General features: G+C 36.6%; 1 protein-coding gene across 1 annotated transcript; it reads left to right on the top strand.

The window, feature by feature from the left end:
• The first annotated feature begins 19,799 nt into the window (after positions 1–19,799).
• LOC111138573 (olfactory receptor 2W1-like) lies at positions 19,800–20,742 on the top strand. The gene is given in 2 exon segments (XM_022490594.1): positions 19,800–20,723; positions 20,725–20,742. Coding segments are annotated over 2 exon segments (942 nt in total).
• The last annotated feature ends 3,178 nt before the right edge of the window (positions 20,743–23,920 follow it).

Raw genomic sequence — 23,920 nt, 5'->3', positions numbered from 1 at the left:
ATGTGGGCTCCCTATTCTCTTCCATTGGTCTATGTTTCTGTTTTTTTGTGCCAGTACCATGCTTTCTTGGCAGTCATAGCTTTGTAATAAAGCTTGAAATTAGGCAACATAATGCCCCAGCTTCGTTTTTCTTTTTCAAAATTTCGTTGGTGATTTGGAGTCTTTTCTGGTTCCATACAAATTTTAGGATTATTTGTTCTAGCACTTTGAAAAATGCTGGTGGAAGTTTGATTAGGATGGCATTGAAAGTATAGATTTCTCTGGGCAGTGTAGACATTTTAACAATGTTTATTATTCTGATCCATGAGCAGGGGATGCTTTTCCATCTGTTTTGTGTTTTCCTTGATTTTTTTCATGAGTGTTCTGTATTTCCTCAAGTATAGATCCTTTACCTTTTTGGTTAGGTTTATTTCAAGGCACCTGTGGACTCCAAGAAACAAACTGAAGGTTTTATAGGGGAGGGAGTGGGGGGATGGGTTAGCTGGTGATGAATATTAAGAAGGGCATGTATTGCATGGACCACTGGGTGCTATACATAAACAATGAATCTTACAACACTACCTCAAAAACCAATGATGGTGGTTGGGTGGGTCTGGTGGTGAGTATTATGTAGGGCATGTATTGCATGGAGCACTGGGTGTGGTGCATAAAACAATGAATTCTGGAAAACTGAAAAGAAATTAAAAATATAAATAAAAATTTAAAAAAACCCCAATAATTAACTCTATGTCATTAGTCAAAAACTAATAACTAACATAACATAATGAAAAATAATAATAAAAAAGAAAAAAATAACCAATGGAAAAAAGAGAGTCTCATCAATAAATGGTGCTGGGAAAATTGAACAGCCATGTGCAGAAGAATGAAACTGCAGCATTCTCTTACACCATACACAAAGATAAACTCTATATGGTTGGAAGTCCTCAGTGTGAAACAGAAATCCATCAAAATCCTAGAGGAGAACATAGGCAGTAACCTCTTTGACATCAGCCACAGCATTTTTTGCTAGACACATCTCCAAAGGCAAGAGAAACAAAAGCAAAAATGAACTTCTCGGACTTCTTCAGGGTAAAAAGCTTATGCACAGCAAATTAAAGAGAAAATAAAACTAAGAGGCAGTCCTTGGAATGAGAGAAGATATTTGCAAATACATTACAGATAAAGAGCTGATATCCAGGATCTATAAAGAATTTCTCAAACTAACACCCAAAAAACAAATAATCCAGTCAAGAAATGGGCAGAAGACATGAACAGACACTTCTCCAAGGAAGATATATAAATGGCTAACAGACACATGAAAAAATGTTCAACATCACTTGTCAGGGAAATGAAATCAAAACCACAGGAGACAGATCTTACACCAGTTAGAATGGCAAAAATTGACAAGGCAGGAAACCACAAATGTTGGAGAAGTTGTGGAGAAAGGGGAACCCTCTTACACTGTTGGTGGGAATGAAAACTGGTACATCTACTTTGGTAAACAGTATGGAGGTTCCTCAAGAAGTTCAAAATATAGCTACCCTATGACCCAGCAATTGGACTATTCGGTATTTACTCCAGAGATATAGATGTAGTGAAAAGAAGGGGAACAGGCACCCCAATGTTCATAGCAGCAATGTCCATAAAAGCCAAAGTGTGGAAGGAGCTGAGATGCCCTTCAACAGATGAATAATAAAGAAGCTGTCGTCCATATATGCAGTGGAATATTACTCAGCCATCAAAAGGATGAATAACTACCATTTCTATCAGTGTGGATGAACTCAACAGTATTATGGTAAGTGAAATAAGTAAATCAGAGAAGGACAATATTCATATGCTTTCTCTTATATGTGCAACATTAGAAATAGTGCAGAACATCATGTGGCAAGTGAGGGAAAATTAAATTGGAAGAAATCAGAGAGGGACACAAACCATGAGAGACTCTTCACTCTTGTAAACAAACTGACAGTTGCAGAAAGGGAGGTCGCTGAGTGATGTGATACCTGCTTGATGTACATTAAGGAACACATGTGGTGTGATGAGTACTGGGTCTTATACACAATGGATGAATCATTGAACACTACTTCAGAAACTAATGATGTACTATATGTTGCCTCATAAAATTTAAATTAAAAAATAGCAAATCTGGAAGCATCACAATTTGGACTTCAAGTTATATTACAAAGCTGTAGTCATCTACACAGTATGGTACTCACACACACAAAAAAAGACACACGGATGAATGGAACAGAAAACCCAGAAATGGACTGATAACTGTATGATAAACTAATCTTTGACAATGCAGGAATGAGTATCCAGTGGGGGGCGGGGAACAGAGTCTCTTCAACAATTGGTGTTGGCAAAACAGGACAGCATCACTCAGAAAAAAGAAACTGGACCACATTCTTATACCATGCACAAAAATAAATTCAAAATGGATAAAAGACCTAAATGTGAGACAGGAAACCATCAAAATCCTAGAGGAGAACAGAGGTCATAACCTCTTTTTCATCGGCTGTAGCACTTCTTACTAGATCTTTCTCCTGAGGCAAGGGAAAGCAAAACAAAAACCAACTATTGGAACTTCATCAAGATAAAAATCTCTGCACAGTAAAGGAAACAATCAACAAAACAAAAAGTCAACCTATGGAATGGGAGAAGATCTTTGCAAATGACCTATCTGTTAAGGCATAGTATCCAAAATCTATAAAAAACATAGGAAAATCAACACCCACAACCCAAATATTTCAGTTAAGAAATGGGCAGAAGACATAAGATGGACAACAGATGCATGAAATGATGGTCAACATCACTAGTTATCAGGGAAATACAAATCAAAACCACAATGGATACCACCTTACACCTGTCAGAATTTCTAAAATTAACAACTCAGGAAATAACAGATATTGGTGAGGATGTAGAGAAAGGGGAACCCTCTTACACTGTTCATGGGAATGCAAACTGGTCAGCAGTTCTAGAGAACAGATTGGAGATTCCTCAAAAAGTTAAAGATAGAGCTACCCTACAACCCAATTGCACTAGGAGAAATTTACTCAAAGGATACAAATGTACTTATTCAAAGGGATACAGGCACCATGAAGTTTATAGTAGCATTGTCAACAAGGGCCATACTATGGAAAGAGTCCAGATGTCCATCAATTGATGAATGGATAAAGAAGATGTGGCATATATATACAAGGGGATATTATTCAGCCACAAAAAAGAATGAAATCTTGCCATTTGCAATGATGTTGCTGGAGCTAGAGTATTACACTAAGCAAAAAAAGTCACAGAAATACAAATACCACAGGATTTCATTAATATGTGTAATTTAAGAAACAAAACAGATGAACACAGGGGAAAAAGAGGCAAATCAAAAGACAAAGGATAGACTCCTTTTTTTTTTGAACTAACATGAATTTATTATATAATTTTGTAGATGATTATTACAGGTGCAGTCAGCTGGTTTCTCTACTCCAGGTCTACAAGACTGAAATCCAGGTGTTCCTGACTGAACTTTTATCTGTGGGTTTTATTAACATATAATGTATTATTTGTTTCAGGGGTATAGGTCTGTGATTCATCGGTCTTACACAATTCACAGCACTCACCATAACACATACCCTCTGCAGTGTCCATCACCCAGCTACCCCGTCCCTCCGACCCCCCTCCCCTCCAGCAACCCTCAGTTTGTTTTGAGATAAGAGTCTCTTATGGTTTGTCTCCCTCTCTGGTTTTGTCTTGTTTCATTTTTCCTTCCCCTATGATCCTCTGTCTTGTTTCTCAAATTCTTCATATCAGTGAGATCATATGGTAATTGTCTTTCTCTGATTGACTTATTTAACTTAGCATAATAACCCCTAGTTCCATCCATGTCATTGCAAAGGGCAAGACTTCAGGTTTTTTTATGGCTGCATTGTGTGTGTGTATATATACATACCTATACACACACACACACATATATAATAAGTTTATATATATATATAAAATAAATTTATAATTTTATAAATACATTATAAATATATTTCTATATATAGCCACACTATGGAAGGAGCCTAGGTGTCCCATCAACAGATGAATGGGTGAAGAAAATGTGGTATACCATCCATTCATCTGTTGATGGACACCTAGGCTCCTTCCATAGTGTGGCTATTGTGGACATTGCTGCTATAAACATTGGGGGGCATGTACCCCTTCAGATCATTACATTTGTACCTTTGGGGTAAATACAGTAGTGTGATTGCTGGGTCGTAGGGTAGCTCTATTTTCAACTTTTTTGTTTTAAAGATTTTATTTATTTGACAGAGATCACAAGTAGGCAGAGAGGCAGGCAGAGAGAGAGGGGGAAGCAGGCTCCCTGCTGAGCAGAGAGCCTGATGCAGGCCTTGATCCCAGGACCCTGAGATCATAACCTGAGCCAAAGGCAGAGGCTTAACGCACTGAGCCACCCAGGCGCCCCTATTTTCAACTTTTTGAGGAACCTCCATACTGTTTTCTAGAGTGGCTGCACCAGCTTGCATTCCCACCAACAGTGTAGGAGGTTCCCCTTTCTCCACGTCCTTGCCAGTGTCTGTCATTTCCTGACTTGTTAATTTTAGCCATTCTGACTGGTGTGAGGTGGTATCTTACTGTGGTTTTGATTTGTATTTCCCTGATGCTGAGTGACTTTGAGCACTTTTTCATGTGTCTCTTGGCCATTTGGATATCTTCTTTGCCGAAAAATCTGTTAATGTCTTATGCCCATTTCTTGATTGGATTATTTGTTCTTTGGGAACAAAGAACAAACTTGAGTTTGATCAGTTCTTTATAGATTTTGGATACTAGCCCTTTATCTGATATGTCATTTGCAAATATCTTCTCCCATTATGTCAGTTGTCTTTTGGTTTGTTGACTGTTTCATTTGCTGTGCAAAAGCTTTTTATCTTGATGAAGTCCAGTAGTTCATTTTTGCCCTTGCTTCCCTTGCCTTTAGTGATGTTTCTAGGGAGAAGTTGCTGCAGCTGAGGTCAAAGAAGTTGCTGCCTGTGTTCTCCTCAAGGATTTTGATGGATTCATGTGTCACATTGAGGTCTTCCATCCATTTTGAGTCTATTTTTGTGTGTGGTGTAAGGAAATGGTCCAGTTTCATTCTTCTGCATGTGGCTATCCAATTTTCCCAACACAATTTATTGAAGAGACCATCTTTTTTCCAATGGACATTCTTTCCTGCTTTGTCAAAGATTAGTTGACCATAGAGTTGAGGGTCCATTTCTGCACTCTCTATTCGGTTCCATTGGTCTATGTGTTTGTTTTGTGTCAGTACCATACTTTGTTGATAAGTACAAATTTGTAATAGAGCTTGAAATCCAGAATTAATGAGGCTACCAGCTTTGGTTTTCTTTTTCAGCATTCCTCTGGCTATTCAGGGTCTTTTCTGGTTCCATACAAATTTTAGGATTTGTTCCATTTCTTTGAAAAAAAAGTTGGTATTTTTTTGACGGGGATTGCATTAAATGTGTAGATTTCTCTAGGAGCATAGACACAAAAGACAGACTCTTAATTAGAGAGAACAGAGCAATGGTTACCAGAGGGTATGTGTGTGGGAGATGGGTGAAATTGGTGTTGGGGATGAATAGGACACTTGTCTTGATGAACATGGAGTAATATATGATATTGTTGAATCACTGTATTGTGCACATGAAACTGCTATCACACTGTATGTTAACTATACTGGGATTAAAATAAAAAAAAACACACAGAAAGAATAGGTCAGAAAATAAATATTATCAAAAACTTATTATATATCATCTCTGGATATGCAGGTATATTATCATTCCTCTGGACTGGCAAGCAGTATTGTATATACAATATGCCTAGAGATTAAATCTGATTTTGACCAGCATGGACTTTGCCTCATTGTAAAGTAATTCCCAAAATTGCTCTCTTTCTCACTCTGACGACATATGTCATGAAGCATATTAACCACATCCACATTTTTCTGGCTACCTTTGTGAGAGCCCTATAACCTGACACAAGCCGACTCCTGAAAGTTCTTAAGATTAGAAACAGTGACTGTACTTTACAGATTATGTTTACTGATGATTTTTTCAAGTTTGATACTTTTGTTCAATAGTATGACTCCTCAAAGAGGCCTCCTCTAAGGACAGCCCAACCACCATACTACCCTCCTCCATCACGTACCATCTGCTCCCTGCCTCACTTCCCTTAGCACTCGCCACAGCCAAGCTCACTGTACTCGATGCATATTTGCCTGTCTTCCCCAAATGAAAGTAAGATCTGTGGAAGCAGAGACTTTTCTCTTTTGACTATTGTGTTCTTTGCTATGCCTCCTTTGTTCATCAAATATAGGTGCTCAGTATTTGTTGAGTGATCATTTGGGTAGAGTGGTAAATAAGAGAGATAAGATACATTCTTTAGGACCTTATGTTTTAATTCTAGGAAGGTACATACTATGGAGTGATCTTTCTGTCCCCACAAAATTCACGTGTTGACATCCTAATACACCCTGTGAAAGTGTTAGGAAGTAAAGCTTCGTGGGCTGATTAGCTCATGAACAAGCACTCCTCGTGAATGTGATTAATACCTTTATAAAGAGGACCCAGAACTCTCTTGTATGACTCCTGTATGAGGACTCAGTGAGAAGATGGCTGTCTATAACCAGAAAGCAGACTTCACAAGACACCAAATCTGTCAATACCTTGATCCTGGCCTCTTCAGTCATAGCAGTTTTGTTACAGCAGCCCATATGGACTAAGACAATACTTTTTTTTTTTTTTTTTTTAAGGTTTTATTTATTTATTTGACAGAGAGAGAGATCACAAGTAGGCAGAGAGTCAGGCAGAGAGAGAGAGAGAAGCAGGCTCCCCGCTGAGCAAAGAGCCCGATGCGGGGCTCGATCCCAGGACCCTGAGATCATGACCTGAGCCGAAGGCAGCGGCTTAATCCACTGAGCCACCCAGGCGCCCCAAGACAATACTTTTTTTAAAAAAAGTTTTTATTTTAAATTCCAGTTAGTTAAGAAGCAGTGTAATGTTAGTTCAGATGTACAATATCATCATTCAAGACTTCCATACATCACCCAGTGCTCATCACAACAAGGGCATTATTTAATCCCTATCACCAATTTAACCTATCCCCCACCACCTCCCCTCTGGTACCCCCCATTTGTTTTCTATGCTTAAGAATCTGTTCTTTTGTCTCTCTTGTCTTTCTTTGATTCTTTTAAAAATTTTAAAAATATTTATTTATTTGACACAGAGAGATCACAAGTAGGCAGAGAGGCAGGCAGAGAGAGAGAGGGAAGCAGGCTCCCCACTGAGCAGAGAGCCTGATGCGGGGCTCCATCCCAGGACCCTAATATCATGACCTGAGCTGAAGGCAGAGGCTCAGAGCAGAAGGCAGAGCCACCCAGAGCCCCTCTTTGATTCTTTGGTATCTTGAATTCCACATATAAGTGAGATTGTATACTATTTATCTTTCTCTGACAGACTTTGCATTAGATTTAAAATGGTCCTCACAAGTTGGGCTAAAACTACCAAGAAAAACAATGGGCTAATAAAAAGGGGACAGAAAAACATTTTGATTTAGTCAAAGAGGTTCAAAAGACATTATATTATACATGTAAGGCAAAAGCACCTTCTTCACAATCTAGGTTTGCTCATTTCTAGATAACCAGCGAGAAATTTTTCTTTTTTAATTTAGTTTTATTTTTTCAGTGTTCCAAAATTCCTTGTTTATGTACCACACCCAGTGCTCCATGCAATATGTGCCCTCTTTAGTACCCACCACCAGGCTCACCCATCCCCTCACCTCCCTCCCCTCCAAAACCCTGTTTGGTTCTAAGAGTCTACAATCTCTCATGGTTCATCTCCCCCTCTGACTTCCCCCAATTCACTTTTCCTTTCCTTCTCCTAACGTCCTCCATGTTATTCCTTATGCTCCACAAGTAAGTGAAACCATATGATAATTGACTTTCTCTGCTTGATTTATTTCACTCAGCATAATCTCCTCCAGTCCCGTCCATGTTGATACAAAAGTTGGGTATTCATGCTTAATAATGGATGAGTAATATTGCATTGTATATATGGACCACATCTTCTTTATCCATTTGTCTATTGAAGGGCATCTTGGCTCTTTCCACAGTTTGGCGATTGTGGCCATTGCTGCTATGAACATTGGGTGTACATATGGCCCTTATTTTCACTACATTTGTATCTTAGGGGGTAAATACCCAGTAGTGCAATTGTAGGGTCATAGGATAGCTCTGTTTTTAATTTCTTTATTTAAATTAAATTAAATTTTGTTTTATTTCAGTGTTACAAATTTCATTGTTCATGCACCACACCCAGTGCTCCTTGCAATACATGCCCTCCTTAATACTCATCACCAGGCTCACCCAATCCCCCACCCCTCCCTCCAAAACCCTCAGTTTGTTTCTCAGAGTACACAGTCTCTCATGGTTTTTCTCCCCCTCTGAAAGGAATCTCCATACTGTATACTGTTTTTCAAAGTGACTGCACTAACTTGCATTCCCACCAACAGTGTAAGAGGTTTCCCCTTTCTCCACATCCTCTCCAACATTTGTTGTTTCCTTTCTTGTTGGAGAAATTTTTCAAAAATTAAAGAATGCAGATGATTTCTTTCATGTGTCCAGCATAGCAAATCTATGGACTATAATCACAGAACAAGGTGTGAGAGACAAAGAAATCACTGTGTGGGAATGTTTTTTATATATATATATGTGTGTGTGTGTGTATATGTATACATATATACACGTATATGATCTACGTATACGTGTATATATACAAAATATATGTATATATATACATATACAAAATATATGTATGTATATGTATATATGCATATGTATGTATATGTATATACATATATATGTATATATAATGTATAATATAATATATTATATAATATAATACATATAATATATGTATATATAATGTATAATAATATATAATATAATACATATACTATATGTATATATGATGTATAATAATGTATAATCTCACTATACACACACACGATCTACATTTTTGTTTTTCCTCTTATGAAATACAATTACAACTTTTAAAGAATTTTTTAAAAAAACAAAAAGAGCTATAAAAAATTTAACTAAAAGGGAAAAGAAGAAAACACAAGATTGTAAATTCAGATCTTTAGTCAAGGTGCATATTTTCAAGTATCCATATGTGAAAATTTTGATAGATAAAAATAGATAAAATATAGATAGTTAAAAATGTGCCATTGGCTGATTTTATATTTCTTATTATCATCATTATTAATAATGGTATTTATACAGGATAGGTACACAAATGTACATACGCTGTCCCTATATATAATGTTAAAAGAAGTGGCTGAAAGGGGAAAGTGTTTACCAGATATTTTGTCAAATACTGGTATGAGCTCTCCCCAAATTGATAAAAGTATCTTTACAGCAGAGAGACCCCTGAATTGACTGCAATAATAATAGTTAATACTGATTTGAATGCTTACTGTATGCCAGCCAATATGGCAATATTTTACATATGTTAAATTTATTTAGTTCTCATACTAATCCTTTAAAATATATATTACTTATCATCCTCCTATTATAGACAAGAAATCTGAGGCACTGAAAAGTTAAGTAATTTTCACAAGTTCACGCAAACTGGTGACTAGAATCAACAGGATTTCAGCCCAAGACATCTGCCTCCATCGACATCATACTGTAGTATATCTCAAATGTAGAATACTCTGCTTTCTATCCTACAGAAGCAGGTACTTAAAATTGTATTATTCAGAGATGGGAAGTTATTTCAAGATGTATTTAAAGATGTATTTAAAGATGATTCATGAGTCAGTTTGTGCTCATGTATTTTATATGGTGTGCAACTTCAACTTATGTTTGCAAAGCAACCCATAAACATCTTCAGATAGATACTTGTTTCAGGGTCTTGGGTTTAGATAGTGACCTCAGACACAATGAAACTAATTGTCATAGACACTGAAGCACACGAGTCACTTATCGTGGTCATCAAGACAAAGGCATGTTAGAACTGAATAAAAATACAAATCTTGTGATCCTCAAGTTGTCATTTAGGGCTGTGCAGATTGAACATCTTCTCTTTCACACATAACTGTTTTAACTTGACTATCAGATAACTATTATAGGTTCTTTAAATGATATTTGCTTCAGCCAAATTATTTTCAAATCAAATATGTGCCTTTAATAGTTGAGTATCTTAAAGATAAATTATAATTCTAGAGTTTGAAATTCACATTTAATTGTGCATTTTATTTGTAACATATTCACTAGCTAGAGAAAAACTTCTGAATATACATTTTCTCCCCACTCCACCCCCACCATCCACCTTATAGTTTTCCTTCATATTGGCATAACTTTGGTATCTATTTCATGTCCCCTAGTGAATGACTGGGATTTGGTCCAATTGTCCAACCTTTTTATGAACTGACATTTTCTGTGATACACTGTGGACATCAATTGGATGCAGGTCTATGGTTTAGAAAATCTTTCTTGAGGATCTGGGTTTTCAGGCAACATTGGGAAATTTTTTTCAATTCTTATTCTGAATTAATGGTTGCTTTTATAAGGTGTCTCTGGGACTAAGATCTGTTTGCAGGTTAATTTAAAGTCAGAACAAGTAGTAAGAATCTGTTATAGGTATCATCCCCTTATGTGAAGTCACATGTTCAAGAAGGAGGAGTCCTTTTCAGAATCAGTTCCCTAACCCACTTGGGGAGCAGCAGAACTCACAGATGCATTGCAGGGAAGATATGAAGGAGCCACAGTTCTGGACAGCAAATGCGTAACTTTTCCACACATTGTGGGATCTTCACTAGTCAAGAAGCAGGATATCAGGGGAACTCTCTCTGGATCACAGTAATGTTAATCTTTAATATCTCTTGGAAAATAATGTGCCTGGCATGGTAGAACAACTTGCGGGAGGTAAAAGGAAAAAAAAAAAAACCCCTAGGACTTATATGGACTAATTCTTCTGGTTTTCTTTTAGAATTCTTAGATTAAAAAATATTGTAAATATCTGCGGAGAAATTCTCCTTTTTATCTCTATTATGAAAGATTAAGTGCATTTTCCACTATAAGAGAAGGAGATGAAACTATTTCTTTTTTTTTTTCTTTCTTTTTAAACTTTATTTTTTCAGTGTTCCAAGATTCATTGTTTATGCACCACACCCAGTGCTCCATGCAATCCGTGCCCTCCTTAATACCCACCACCAGGCTCTCCAAACCCCCCTCCCCTCCCTTCCCAAACCCTCAGTTTGTTTCTCAGAGTCTACAGTCTCTCATGGTTCATCTCCCTCTCTGATTTCCCCCAATACCCTTCTCCTCTCCTTCTCCCAATGTTTCACTTACTTGTGGAGCTTGAAACTATTGCTTCATTTGTGATTTCAAACATTTTGATCTGGCAGAAATACAAGAGGGAAATGTAAGTTAAATTGCAAATGAAGAACTAAAAGACAATATTTTATTCATGAAGACTGTGGAGCTAGGAAGGAATTACATATTTTTTATTTGTCTATAAATCTCATGATAACCATGAAAAATTATTTAAAGACTGCATGTGTCAGGTTTTTAATAGGCAGAAGATGGATTTTTTTCCTCTCCTGAATTACTCTGAAGACTATAGTGATGATGGAAATAACTAACCAACGAACAGCATGGCAATGGCTTTCATTTTAAAAGAATTTTCATTTTTGTTTTCATATAATTTTAACCGAAGTCTGTCTTACTCAGAAGTTAGGCACTATTACACCCACCAACTTGTCTGTCAAAAAATAAATAAGTATTGGGTGTTAGATGCAACTAATGAACAATTGAATAGTACATGAAAAACTAATGGTATACTGTATTTTGGACAATTGAACATAATAATAAAAAATTTTAAAAAGGAAGAGTAAACAAACAGAAGGTTTTGGAGGGGAAGGGGGGGTTAGGTGACCCTGGTGGTGGGTATTAAGGAGGGCACATATTGCATGGAGCACTGGGTGTGGTGCATAAAAAAATGAATCTTGGAGCACTGAAAAAATAAAATAAAATTAAATTAAAAGAAGAGTAAAAACAAACAACCAAAAAAAAGTATTAATTATGTATTCATTCCCCTGCTCAGACATTGCATACCTCTAATGGTGTGTAATACACTTCAGAGTTATTTTTTCTTTTTGACTCAAAACAACTACCTTAGCCAGTATATCAGCTGGTCTTCTAAACAGTCCACCTTTGAATCACAGCCACATTTTGAAGTAATTTCTTGTAATGTCCAGGGAACATATTTGAAATGACATTATAAGCATTAAGCATAACTTCTTGTACTATATCTACACAGAAAAAGAGAAAGAAAGAGTCACCAGTTTGACATTTAACTGTTACTTTTCAATCATGGATTTTTGTCTTAGTTATATTTAATAGACGCATTCTGGATGTTACTATGGCTTCAGGTGGTAAGAAGTTATCATTTTATACTCAGTGATAGGAAACTGTGAAGGACTACTGACAATCTATTCAGCTTTTAAAAATTTAAGCAGTTCTGATGTCCTCATGCATGGCTGTAGGAACCCTGCCTGTATCACACTACTGAGTAAGGCTGAGCTTATTATTCATCCAAGCATTCCTCAAAAAAATTGAAAAATCCAGAATACACCAGCTGTCTCTACACCTTAAAGAACTGGAGAATCAACAACAAATTAAGCCAACTCCACACACAAGAAGGGAAATAATCAAGATTAGAACAGAGACCAATGAGATAGAAACTTGAAATACAGTAGAATGCATCAGTGAAACTAGAAGCTGGTTTTTTGAAAGAATCAATAAGATTGATAAACCATTGGCCACACTAATCCAAAAGAAAAGAGAGAAGGCCCAAGTTAATAAAATTATGAATGAAAAGGGAGAGATCACAACTAACACCAAGGAAATAGAAACAATAACCAGAAGTTATTATCAACAGTTATATGCCAGTAAGTTAAGCAACCTAGATGAAATGGATGCATTTCTGGAAAACTATAAACTTCCAAAATTGAACCAGGAAGAAACTGACAACCTGAATAGACCCATATCTAGTAACGAGATTGAAGCAGTGATCAAAAACATCCCTTAGAGTAGAAACCAATGTCTTAGGTTACTTTCCATCAAACTGAATAAATCTTATTTATTACTGTATAGATTTAACCACAGATCTTTTCCATTTGTCTGCCACCTTCTATCATCCCATCCAGGTGGCTTCAGACACACCAGCATAAATTCTTAAACAAAATGCTAACAAAAAATGCTAACTAACAACTTTAAGTGATTTTTCACCATTATTTATACAGTGACATTTTGTCTTTATTCAAAAATTATGTAAAATATAGAGGTTAAGGAAGAGGATAGGTGACATGATATGTACACAGATAGATGGATGCACAGATACACAGATACATGGTTAGATAGTATTGCGGGGAATACTTCAGGTGTCATGGATTGAGTGGAGAGCAACAGACACTAGGCACAGTTTTTAACACTTACGAACCACCATGGGGGGCTGTTAAACAAATTTTTACTTAAAGAATACATGATTATAATTGGTTAGCTTTTTTCATTTTTCAAATTTTTATTTAAATTTCAGTTAGTTAACATACAGTGCAGTATTAGTTTCAGAGGTACAATTTAGTGATTCAAAATGTCTGTACACCACTTGGTGCTCATCACAAGTGCACCCTTTAATCCCCTTCACCTATTTCTCCCAACCCACCCACCTTCCCTCTAGTAACCATCAATTTGTTCTGTAGTTAACAGTGTATTTCCTGGTTTTCCTTTCTTCCCCATGATGCCTCACTGTATTCATCTGTATTGTTTCTTAAATTCTCCATGTGATGAAACCATATGGCATTTGTCTTTCTCTGACTGATTTATTTTGCTGAGCATAATACTACCTAGTTCCATCCATAACATTGCAAATAGCAAGATTCAATTCTTTTTTATGGCTGAATAATATTATATAGGTAAATATGTATATATTTATATATATACATCATATATACATGATATATGTAAACATATATAATGTAATAGTATATTTGAATATACTGTAATGTGCCTTTGTGTGTATAGGTATGTGCCATATTTTCATTATCCATTCACTAACTGATGGACATTTGGGCTCTTTCCATGATTAGGCTATTGTTGATCATGGTGCTATTAACATCAGGGTGAATGAATCTCTTCATTAGTATTTCTGTATCCTTTGGGTAAATACATCCTAGTGCAATTGCTGGATCCTAGGGTGGTTCTATTTTTAACTTTAAAAAAAATTGTTATGTTAGTCACCATACAGTACATCATTAATTTTTGATGTAGTGTTCCAAGATCCATTGTTTATGTATAACACCCAGTGCTCCATGCAATTTGTACCCTCCTTAACACCCACCACCAGGTTTTTGAGAAACCTCCATATTATTTTTCAGAGTGGCTGCACTAGTTTGCATTCCCACCAACAGTGTCAGAGGGTTCCTCTTTCTCCACAGCCTCACCAATACCTATTGTTTCCTGTGTGTTAATTTTAGACATTCTGACCAGTGTGAGGTGGTATCTCATTGTTCTTTTGATTTGCATTTTCCTGATGATAAATGATGATGAGCATCTTTTCCTGAGTTTCTTAGCCATCTGGGTGTCTTCTCTGGTGAAGTGTCTATACATGTTTTCTGCCCATTTCCCCCCTCCAGACTCTTTGTGTTTTAGGTGTTGAGTTTTACAAGTTCTTTTTTTTTCTTTCGTTTTATAATTCTTCATATATTTTGGATACTAGCCCTTATCAGATATGTCATTTGCAAATATCTTTTCTCATGTTATAGGTTACCTTTTGATTTTGTTCATTGTGTCCTTCACCATGCAGAAGCTTTTTATCTTGACGGAGTCTCAGTAGTTTATTTTTTAAAAATTTTTATTTTTTTTTACATTTCTTTTCAGTGTTCCAGAATTCATTGTTTATCCACCACACCCAGTGCTCCATGCAATACGTGCCCTCCATAATACCCACCACCAGGCTCACCCAAATTCCCACCCGCTTCCCCTCCAAAACCCTTGATTGTTTTGCAGAGTCCATAGTCTCTCATGCTTCGTCTCCCCTCCAATTTCCCCCAACTCCCTTCTTCTCTCCATCTCCCCATGTCCTCCATGTTATTCCTTATGCTCCACAAATAAGCAAAACCATATGATAATTGACTCTCTGTGCTTGATTTATTTCATTCAGCACAATCTCTTCCAGTCCCGTCCATATTGATACAAAAGTTGGGTGTTCATCCTTTCTGATGGAGGCATCATACTCCATAGTATATATGGACCACATCTTCCTTATCCATTCGTCCATTGAAGGGCATCTTGGTTCTTTCCGCAGTTTGGCGACCGTGGCCATTGCTGCTATGAACATTGGGGTACAGATGGTCCTTCTTTTCACGACATCTGTATCTTTGGGGTAAATACCCAGTAGTGCAATTGCAGGATCATAGGGAAGCTCTATTTTAATTTATTAAGGAATCTGCACACTGTTTTCCAAAGTGGCTGCACCAACTTGCATTCCCACCAAGAGTGTAAGAGGGTTCCCCTTTCTCCATATCCTCTCCAACATTTGTTGTTTACTGTCTTGTTCATTTTGGCCATTCTAACTGGTGTAAGGTGGTATCTCAATGTGGTTTTGACTTGAATCTCCCTGATGGCTAATGACGATGAACATTTTTTCATGTGTCTGTTAGTCATTTGTATGTCTTCTTTGGAGAAGTGTCTGTTCATGTCTTCTGCCGATTTTTGGACATGATTATCTATTTTGTGTGTGTTGAATTTGAGGAGTTCTTTATAGATCTTGGATATCAGCCCTTTTTCTATTTTGTCATTTGCAAATATCTCTTGCATTCTGTGGGTTGCCTCTTTGTTTTGTTGACTGTTTCCTTTGCTGTGCAGAAGCTTTTGATCTTAATGAAGTCCCCCAATTTCATTTTGCTTTTGTTTTCTTTGCCTTTGGAGACATATCTTGAAAGAAGTTGCTGTGGCCAATGTCGAAGAGGTTATTGCCTGTGTTCTCCTCTAGGATTCTGATGGATTCCTGCCTCATGTTGAGGTCCTTTATCCATTTTGAGTTTATCTTTGTGTATGGTGTAAGAGAATGGTCAAGTTTCATTCTTCTACATATAGCTTCAATTTTCACAGCACCATTTATTGAAGAGACTCTTCTTTTTTCCACTGGATATTTTTCCCTGCTTTGTCAAAGAATTTGACCATAGAGTTGAAGGTCCATATCTGGGCTCTCTACTCTGTTCTACTGGTCTATGTGTCTGTTTTTATGCCAGTACCATGCTGTCTTGGTGTTCACAGCTTTGTAGTAAAGCTTGAAATCAGGAAATGTGATGCCCCCAGTTTTTTCTTTTTCAACATTTCTTTAGCAATTTGGTGTCTTTTCTGATTCCATACAAATTTTAGGATTGTCTGCTCCAGCTCTTTGAAAAATGCTGGTGGAATTTTGATTGAAATTGCATTGAAAGTTTAAATTGCTCTACAGCAAATATCATCCTCAATGGGAAAAAGCTGACAGGCTTCCCTTTGAGATCAGGAACATGACAAGGATGCCCACTCTCACCACTCCTGTTCAACATAGTATTAGAAGTCCTAGCAACAGCAATCAGACAACAAAGAGAAATAAAAGGTATTCAAATTGGCAATGAAGTCAAAGTCTCTCTCTTCGCAGATGACATGATACTTTATATGGAAAACCCAAAAGTCTCCACCTCCAAACTGCTAGAACTCATTCAGCAGTTCAGTAATGTGGCAGGATGAAAAATCAATGTACAGAAATCGTTTGCTTTCTTATACACTAACAATGAAAATACAGAAAGGGATATTAGAGAATCAATTCCATTTACTATAGCAGTAAGAATCGTAGGATATCTGGGAATAGACCTAACCAAAGAGGTAAAGGATCTGTACTTGAGGAACTACAGAAACCTCATGAAAGAAATTTAAGAAGACTCAAAAAGATAGAAGACCATTCCACGCTCATGGATCAGAAGAATAAACATTGTTAAAATGTCTATACTACCTAGAGCAATCAATAGTTTATTTTGCTTTTGTTTCCCTTTCCAAGGGGACTTAGCTAATAAGAAGATGCTTTGGCCAATGTCAAAGATGTTGCTGCCTGTGTTCTCCTTCAGGATTTTAATGGTTTCCTGGGTCATAGTTAGGTTTTTGATCCATATTGAATTTATTTTTGTGTCTGGTGTAAGAAAGTGGTCCAGTTTCATTCTTTTGCATGTTGCTGTCCAGTTTTCCCAATACCAGTTGTTGAAGACACACTCTTGTTTCCATTGGATATTCTCTCCTGTTTTGTTGGAGATTAATTGACACTATAGTTGTGGGTTATTTCTGGGTTTTCTATTTTGCACTACTAGGTTTACCTGAAAGATAGAAAAACACCAATATGAAGGAATACATGCACCCTGGTTTTGATAGCAGCATTATCAGTGATAGCCAAATTTCGGAAACTACCTAAATGCCCATGAACTAGGGAAAGGATCAAGAAGATGTGGTATATATATTTGCAAAGACATGGATGGAACTAGAGAGTATTATCCTAAGCAAAATAAGTCAGTCAGAGAAAGAAAACTACTATATCACTTTATTCATATGTGAAATTTAAGAACCAAAAAACAAATGAACATGATGGAAAAAAACCAGAGAGACAAACCAAGAAACAGATTTATTTATTTATTTATTTATTTACATGTAAGGTACTATTTGTTTCAGGGGTACAGGTCTGTGAATCATCAGTCATACACAATTCACAACACTCACCATAGCACATACCCTCCCCAATATCCATAGCCCAGCCACCCTATCCCCTCTCCCCCGCTCCAGCAACCCTCAATTTGTTTCTTGAGATTGAGAGTCTCTTATGGTTTATTTCCCTTTCCAGTCCCATCTTGTTTCATTTTTCCTTCCCTTCCCACCACCCCCACCCTGATTCTCAAATTCCTCACATCAGAGAGATCATATGATAATTGTCTTTCTCTGATTGACTTAGTTCACTTAGCATAATATCCTCTAGTTCATCCACATTGTTGCAAATGGCAAGATTTCAGTTTTCGATGGCTGCATAGTACTCCACTATATATATATGTGTATATATATACATATATATATGTATATATATATATATATATACATAGTACTCCACTATATATATATATGTATATATATGCATATATAGATCTATATATATAGCTCTCTCTCTCTATATATGTGTGTGTATATATATTCCCCCACATTTTATTTATCCATTCACCTGTTGGTGGACATCTAGGCTCTTTCCATAGTTTGGCTATTGTGGACATTGCTGCTATAAACATTTGGGTGCACGTGCCCCTTCAGATCACTACATTTGTATCTTTGGGTAAATACCAAGTAGTGTGATTGCTGGGTCTTAGGGAAGCTCTATTTTCAACTTTTTGAGGAGCCTCCATACTGCTTTCTAGAGTGGCTGCACCAGCTTGCATTCCCACCAACAGTGTAGGAGGGTTCCCCTTTTTCTGCATCCTCACCAACACCTGTCGTTTCCTGACTAATTTTAGCCATTCTGACTGGCGTGAGGTGGTATCTCACTGTGGTTTTGATTTGTAAGGAAACAGACTCTTAACTAGAAAGAACACACTGATGGTTACCAGAAGGGAGCTGGGAAGGGGGATGGGTTGAATAGTTGATGGGGATTAAGGAGGCACTTTTGATGAGCACTGGGTGTTGTATGGAAGATTAAATCACTAAATCCTATACCTGAAACTAATATTACACTGTATTTTAACTAACTGATTTTTTTTCCACTATGAAAAATTTTTTAAAAAGAAGGAAAGGAAAAGTGAATTGGGGTAAATCAGAAGGGGAGACGAAGCACGAGAGACTGTGGACTCTGAGAAACTTACAGGGTTTTGGAGGGGAGAGGGAGGATGGGTGAGCCTAGTAGTGTATTAAGGAGGGCATGTATTTTATGGAGCACTGGGTGTGGTGCATAAACAATGAATCTTGGAACATGAAAAAACAAATTAAGATGTTAAAAAAAAGTTGAAGTGAAAAAAAAGTGAGAGGATAGTTAAAATGTAATTTGCATTCAGGCTTACCAGTTTGGGTGAAAAGTTAGGTACCAGAATTAGAGAGATAAATTTGCTAAATTTATTAAATTAAATTAAATTAAATTAATTTAAAATGTATTAAATTTATTAAATTTTAGGGAGATAAAGGTGCTAAAGATAAATGCTATATCTCCTACATAAGAAACTGGGACATCAACAGTGCTACTCACTAAGATATGAGAAAAGAGGAACACTCTTTTCTTGCTCTGACATTTGCAAAATAATTACATTTTATAGGTGAATTTGCTGACCAACTAAAAGAGTGTGTTCACTATATCAAGCCAGGAAGATTTGTACAGGATCAAAGGGTCACATCACTTTAGAACCAGATCTATTCCAAACTTCCAAACTTAAATGCAAGAAATTTCAGAGCTTGAGTTTAAGAGTAACCTCGCCAAGCTCACATAGATAAAAATATATGAAGCATCACTGTAAAAGGATCTACAACAAAGACCAGATTACTTGACTCTAATGTTTACTGTATTTACCCATTATTTTAAAGTATTAACATAAATTATTTCCCTTTTAAAATTCTGTATTTATATAGATTGTATTGACAAATTTCTCCTGCTCCTCTTCCTCTTCCTCCCCATCCTCCTTCACCTACCTCTACTCTTCTCTTTCTAGGACTTGGTCACTGAGGGACTATGGACCAAAACAATTACACTTCTCTACACAGTTTTGTTCTGCTTGGTTTCTCTGACCATCCCAAACTGGAGATGGTCCTATCAGGAGTTGTCACTATCTTCTACTTCATTACATGGCTGGGTAACACAGCCATCATCCTTGCATCTCTGCTGGATCCCCATCTTCAAACACCAATGTATTTTTTCCTTAGGAATTTATCTTTCCTGGATCTGTGCTTCACAACTAGCATCATCCCTCAAATGCTGGTTAACTTGTGGGGACCTCACAAGACCATCAGCTATGTGGGCTGTGTCACTCAACTCTATGTTTATATGTGGTTGGGGTCCTCTGAGTGTCTCCTCCTTGCTGTTATGTCCTATGATCGTTTCATAGCTATCTGTAAGCCCTTGCATTACTTGGTAATCATGAACCCACATTTCTGTCTCAAGATGGTAATCACAGTCTGGAGCATTAGTTTGGCCAACTCTGTAGTATTATGTACACTCACCCTGAATTTACCTCGATGTGGAAACAATCTTCTGGATCATTTCTTGTGTGAGTTGCCAGCTATGGTCAAAATAGCTTGTATAGACACCACAACAGTTGAAATGTCTGTTTTTGCTTTAGGCATTGTCATTGTCCTTACACCCCTCAGCCTTATTCTTATATCCTATGGCTACATTGCCAAAGCTGTGCTCACAATAAAGTCAAAAGCAAGCCAACAAAAAGCAATTAATACCTGTGGATCTCATCTCACTGTTGTGTCCATCTTCTATGGAACTATTATCTACATGTACTTACAGCCAGGTAACAGTGCCTCCCAAGACCAGGGCAAGTTCCTCACCCTCTTTTACACAATCATCACTCCAAGTCTCAACCCTCTTGTTTATACCCTGCGGAATAAGGACATGAAGAATGCACTGAGGAAACTCGTGAGAGTTGACCATGAATCTACAAAATTGAAGAGGAACCAGCTTCATGGCAAAATATTACCCTGGATAAGGCAATGAAATATATTTTCTAATTGTCTTTATTTCGTTTTTCGTTGAAGTGTTATTGACATAGAGTGTTACAGTAGTTTCAGGTGTACGCTATAATGATTCAACAAGTCTGTACATTTATCAGTGTTCAACATGATAAGGGTACTCTATATCCCCTTTATCTGTATCACCCATCAATGGCCCTCCTCCTCTGTGGCAAGGATTTGTTTGTTCTCCATGTTTAAGTTTCTACTTTTTTGTTTGTCTCTTTTTTTGTTTGTTCATTTGTTTTGTTTCCTAAATTCCACATATGAGTAAATTCATATGGTATTTGTCTTTCCTGCCTGACTTAGTTCACTTAGCATTTTTCCCTCGAGATACATCCATGTTGTTGCCAATAGCAAGGTTTTGTTCTTTTTATGGCTAAGTACTTTTCCACTGTGTGTATGCATACACTGTTTTCTTTATCTGTTTACCTATGAGTGGTAACTGGGTTGTTTCCTTATCATGCCTAATATAAGTAAGGCTGCAATAAATATAAGGGTTCATATGGTTTCACTTACTTGTGGAGCATAAGGAATAATATGGGGACATTAGGAGAAGGAAAGGAAAAGTGAATTGGGGAAAATCAGAGGGAGAGATGAAGCATGAGAGACTGTGGACTCTGAGAAACCAACTGAGGATTTTGAAGGAAAGGGGATAGGAGGATGGGTGAGCCTGATGGTGGATATTAATTTAAGGAGGGCATGTATTGCATGGAGCACTGGGTGTGGTGCCTAAACAATGAATCTTGGAACACTGAAAAAATAAAATTAAATGAAAAATAAAAACAGGGGTGCCTGGGTGGCTCAGTGGGTTAAGCCGCTGCCTTCGGATCGGGTCATGATCTTAGGGTCCTGGGATCGAGCCCCGCATTGGGCTCTCTGCTCAGCAGGGAGCCTGCTTCCTCCTCTCTCTCTGCCTGCTTGTGATCTCTGTCTGTCAAATAAATAAATAAAATCTTTAAAAAAACAAAACAAAACAAAAACAAAAAAAAAACAAAGAAACAAAAGTTAGTGTTTTGTTTTTGGTTTTTTTTGCTTCTTTGATTTCTTTGGGTAACTCAGCAGTGGAATTACTGAATCATATGGTAATTATATATTTAATCTTTTAAGGAATCTCCATACTCTTTTCCATAGTGGTGCACCAATTTGTATCTCAACCAATGGTGCAAAAAATAGTAGTTTTTTTTTTTACATCAGCCATAGATACATTTTTCTAAATATATTTTCTCTGACAAGGGAAACAAAGGAAAAATTAAACTATTAGGACTACACCAAAATAAAAATGTTTTGCACAGCAAGGAAACCATCCACAAAACAAAACTCAACCTACTCAATGGGAAAAGGTGTTTTCAAATGATATATCCAATAACGGGCTCATACCCAAAGATATAGTGAACTTGTACAACTGAACAACAACAAAAAACCCCAAAAATCCAATTTTAAAAATGGGCAGAGGATCTCAATAGACATTTTTCCAAAGAAGATACAGATGGTCAATGAGTACATGAAAGGATGCTCATGATCACTAATCATCAGCGAAATGCAAATTAAAAGACCAATAAGATACCACTTTTCACCTGTCAGAATGGCTAAAATCAAAAACAGAAGTAACAGGTGTTGGCAAGGATGTGGAGGAAAAGAAATCCTTCTGCACTATTGGTGTGAAATCTGTCTTTACTTTCTACTGAAGCAACCAATCGTGAGACCACCAACACAACTAATAGAAAAGTTCCTGTATATGAACATTCTGTGGATGCAGCAATACTATAACCATCTTACTTAGCTCTATTATGACTCTCATCATTAGCATACCTTCAGAGAAAATCGCTCACTAGGAATTTGTAATTTTGTTTGTAATATTACACAAAGAGGATATAAACATAAACCTGAATACATTTAATTCATTCTAAAGACCCACAGAAACTGTTTTGATGATCTAGTTTTATATTTTCTGTGCTAATGCTTGGATCTTCAGAAATATAGACTTGAGTGAATGGATACATATACAGTATGGTTTGCATATTAAGTAATAATATACAAAATCATGATCTTGTATATTAAATCTCTTGTGATGCCATACAAACTTTTATCAATATCTTGAGTAAATGTCCTTTGTTATTTAAGTTATTTTTTCATTAATGTGATACAAAGAAGTGAGAAGACACAAATTAGAGGGATTAAAATGTGATCAGACCATCTTACTCATTATGTATTCATTCATGAAACATTTATTCCATGACTGTCTCAACCTTATTGGAAAAAAACAATATGATTCCTTTGATATTAGTTAGGATTTGGCTTTGATCTATCTATAGATCTTAGAATTTTATTTATTTATTTTTATTTTATTTATTTATTTTTGCTGTGGACAAGCATTTTTTAAATTTTTTTAAATTTATTTTCAGTGTAACAGTATTCATTGTTTTTGAAAGAATTTATGGAAATATTGAGAAATGTAGATTTGTACATTTTTATGTAGTGTAATTTCTTAAAATGAATAAATGTTTTCATTTCCATTTATCATGCCATAATATCAAGTTTTTTATGGGGAAATGTGATGACTTTTGAATTAAACTTTGACATTTTCTGTGATGGGATACCTCTCTAAAAAACCCATTACTTAATAATTGTAATCAATCAGACATAAAATACTATCTCCTCTGTGGACTCTGAGAAACAAACTGAGTGTTTTGGAGGGGAGGGGAGTTGGGGGTTGGGAGAGGCTGGTGGTGGGTATTAAGGAGGGCACATATTGCATGGCGCACTGGGTGTAGTGCATAAACAATGAGTCTTGGAACACTGAAAACATAAATAAAATTTAAAAAAATTGTCTCCTCTGTCACTTCATAATTCTTGAGACATGAAGAGGGTGAGTCACTGGATAATTTTTACTTTCCCACTCAGAACGACACAGAAATGCCTCACATAATATGTATTGAATGTGGTGTAGAGTATTGCCAGTGTTCTTTCATCCACACAATACCTCCTTCACAGTTGCCTTAAACAGGAAGAGGTAGAACATCTGAACAGACAAATAACCAGGAAGGAAATTGAAGCAGTAATCAAAACCTCTCAAAAGAACAAGAGTCCAGGGCAAGATGGCTTCCTAGGGAGAAT

Source organism: Enhydra lutris, unplaced genomic scaffold (genome assembly GCF_002288905.1).
Source record: "Enhydra lutris kenyoni isolate GAN:26980312 unplaced genomic scaffold, ASM228890v2 scaffoldscaffold93, whole genome shotgun sequence".
Classification (NCBI taxonomy): domain Eukaryota; kingdom Metazoa; phylum Chordata; class Mammalia; order Carnivora; family Mustelidae; genus Enhydra; species Enhydra lutris.
Note: the sequence above shows the minus strand (reverse complement) of the source record. Positions and strands in the feature narration are given on the sequence as shown.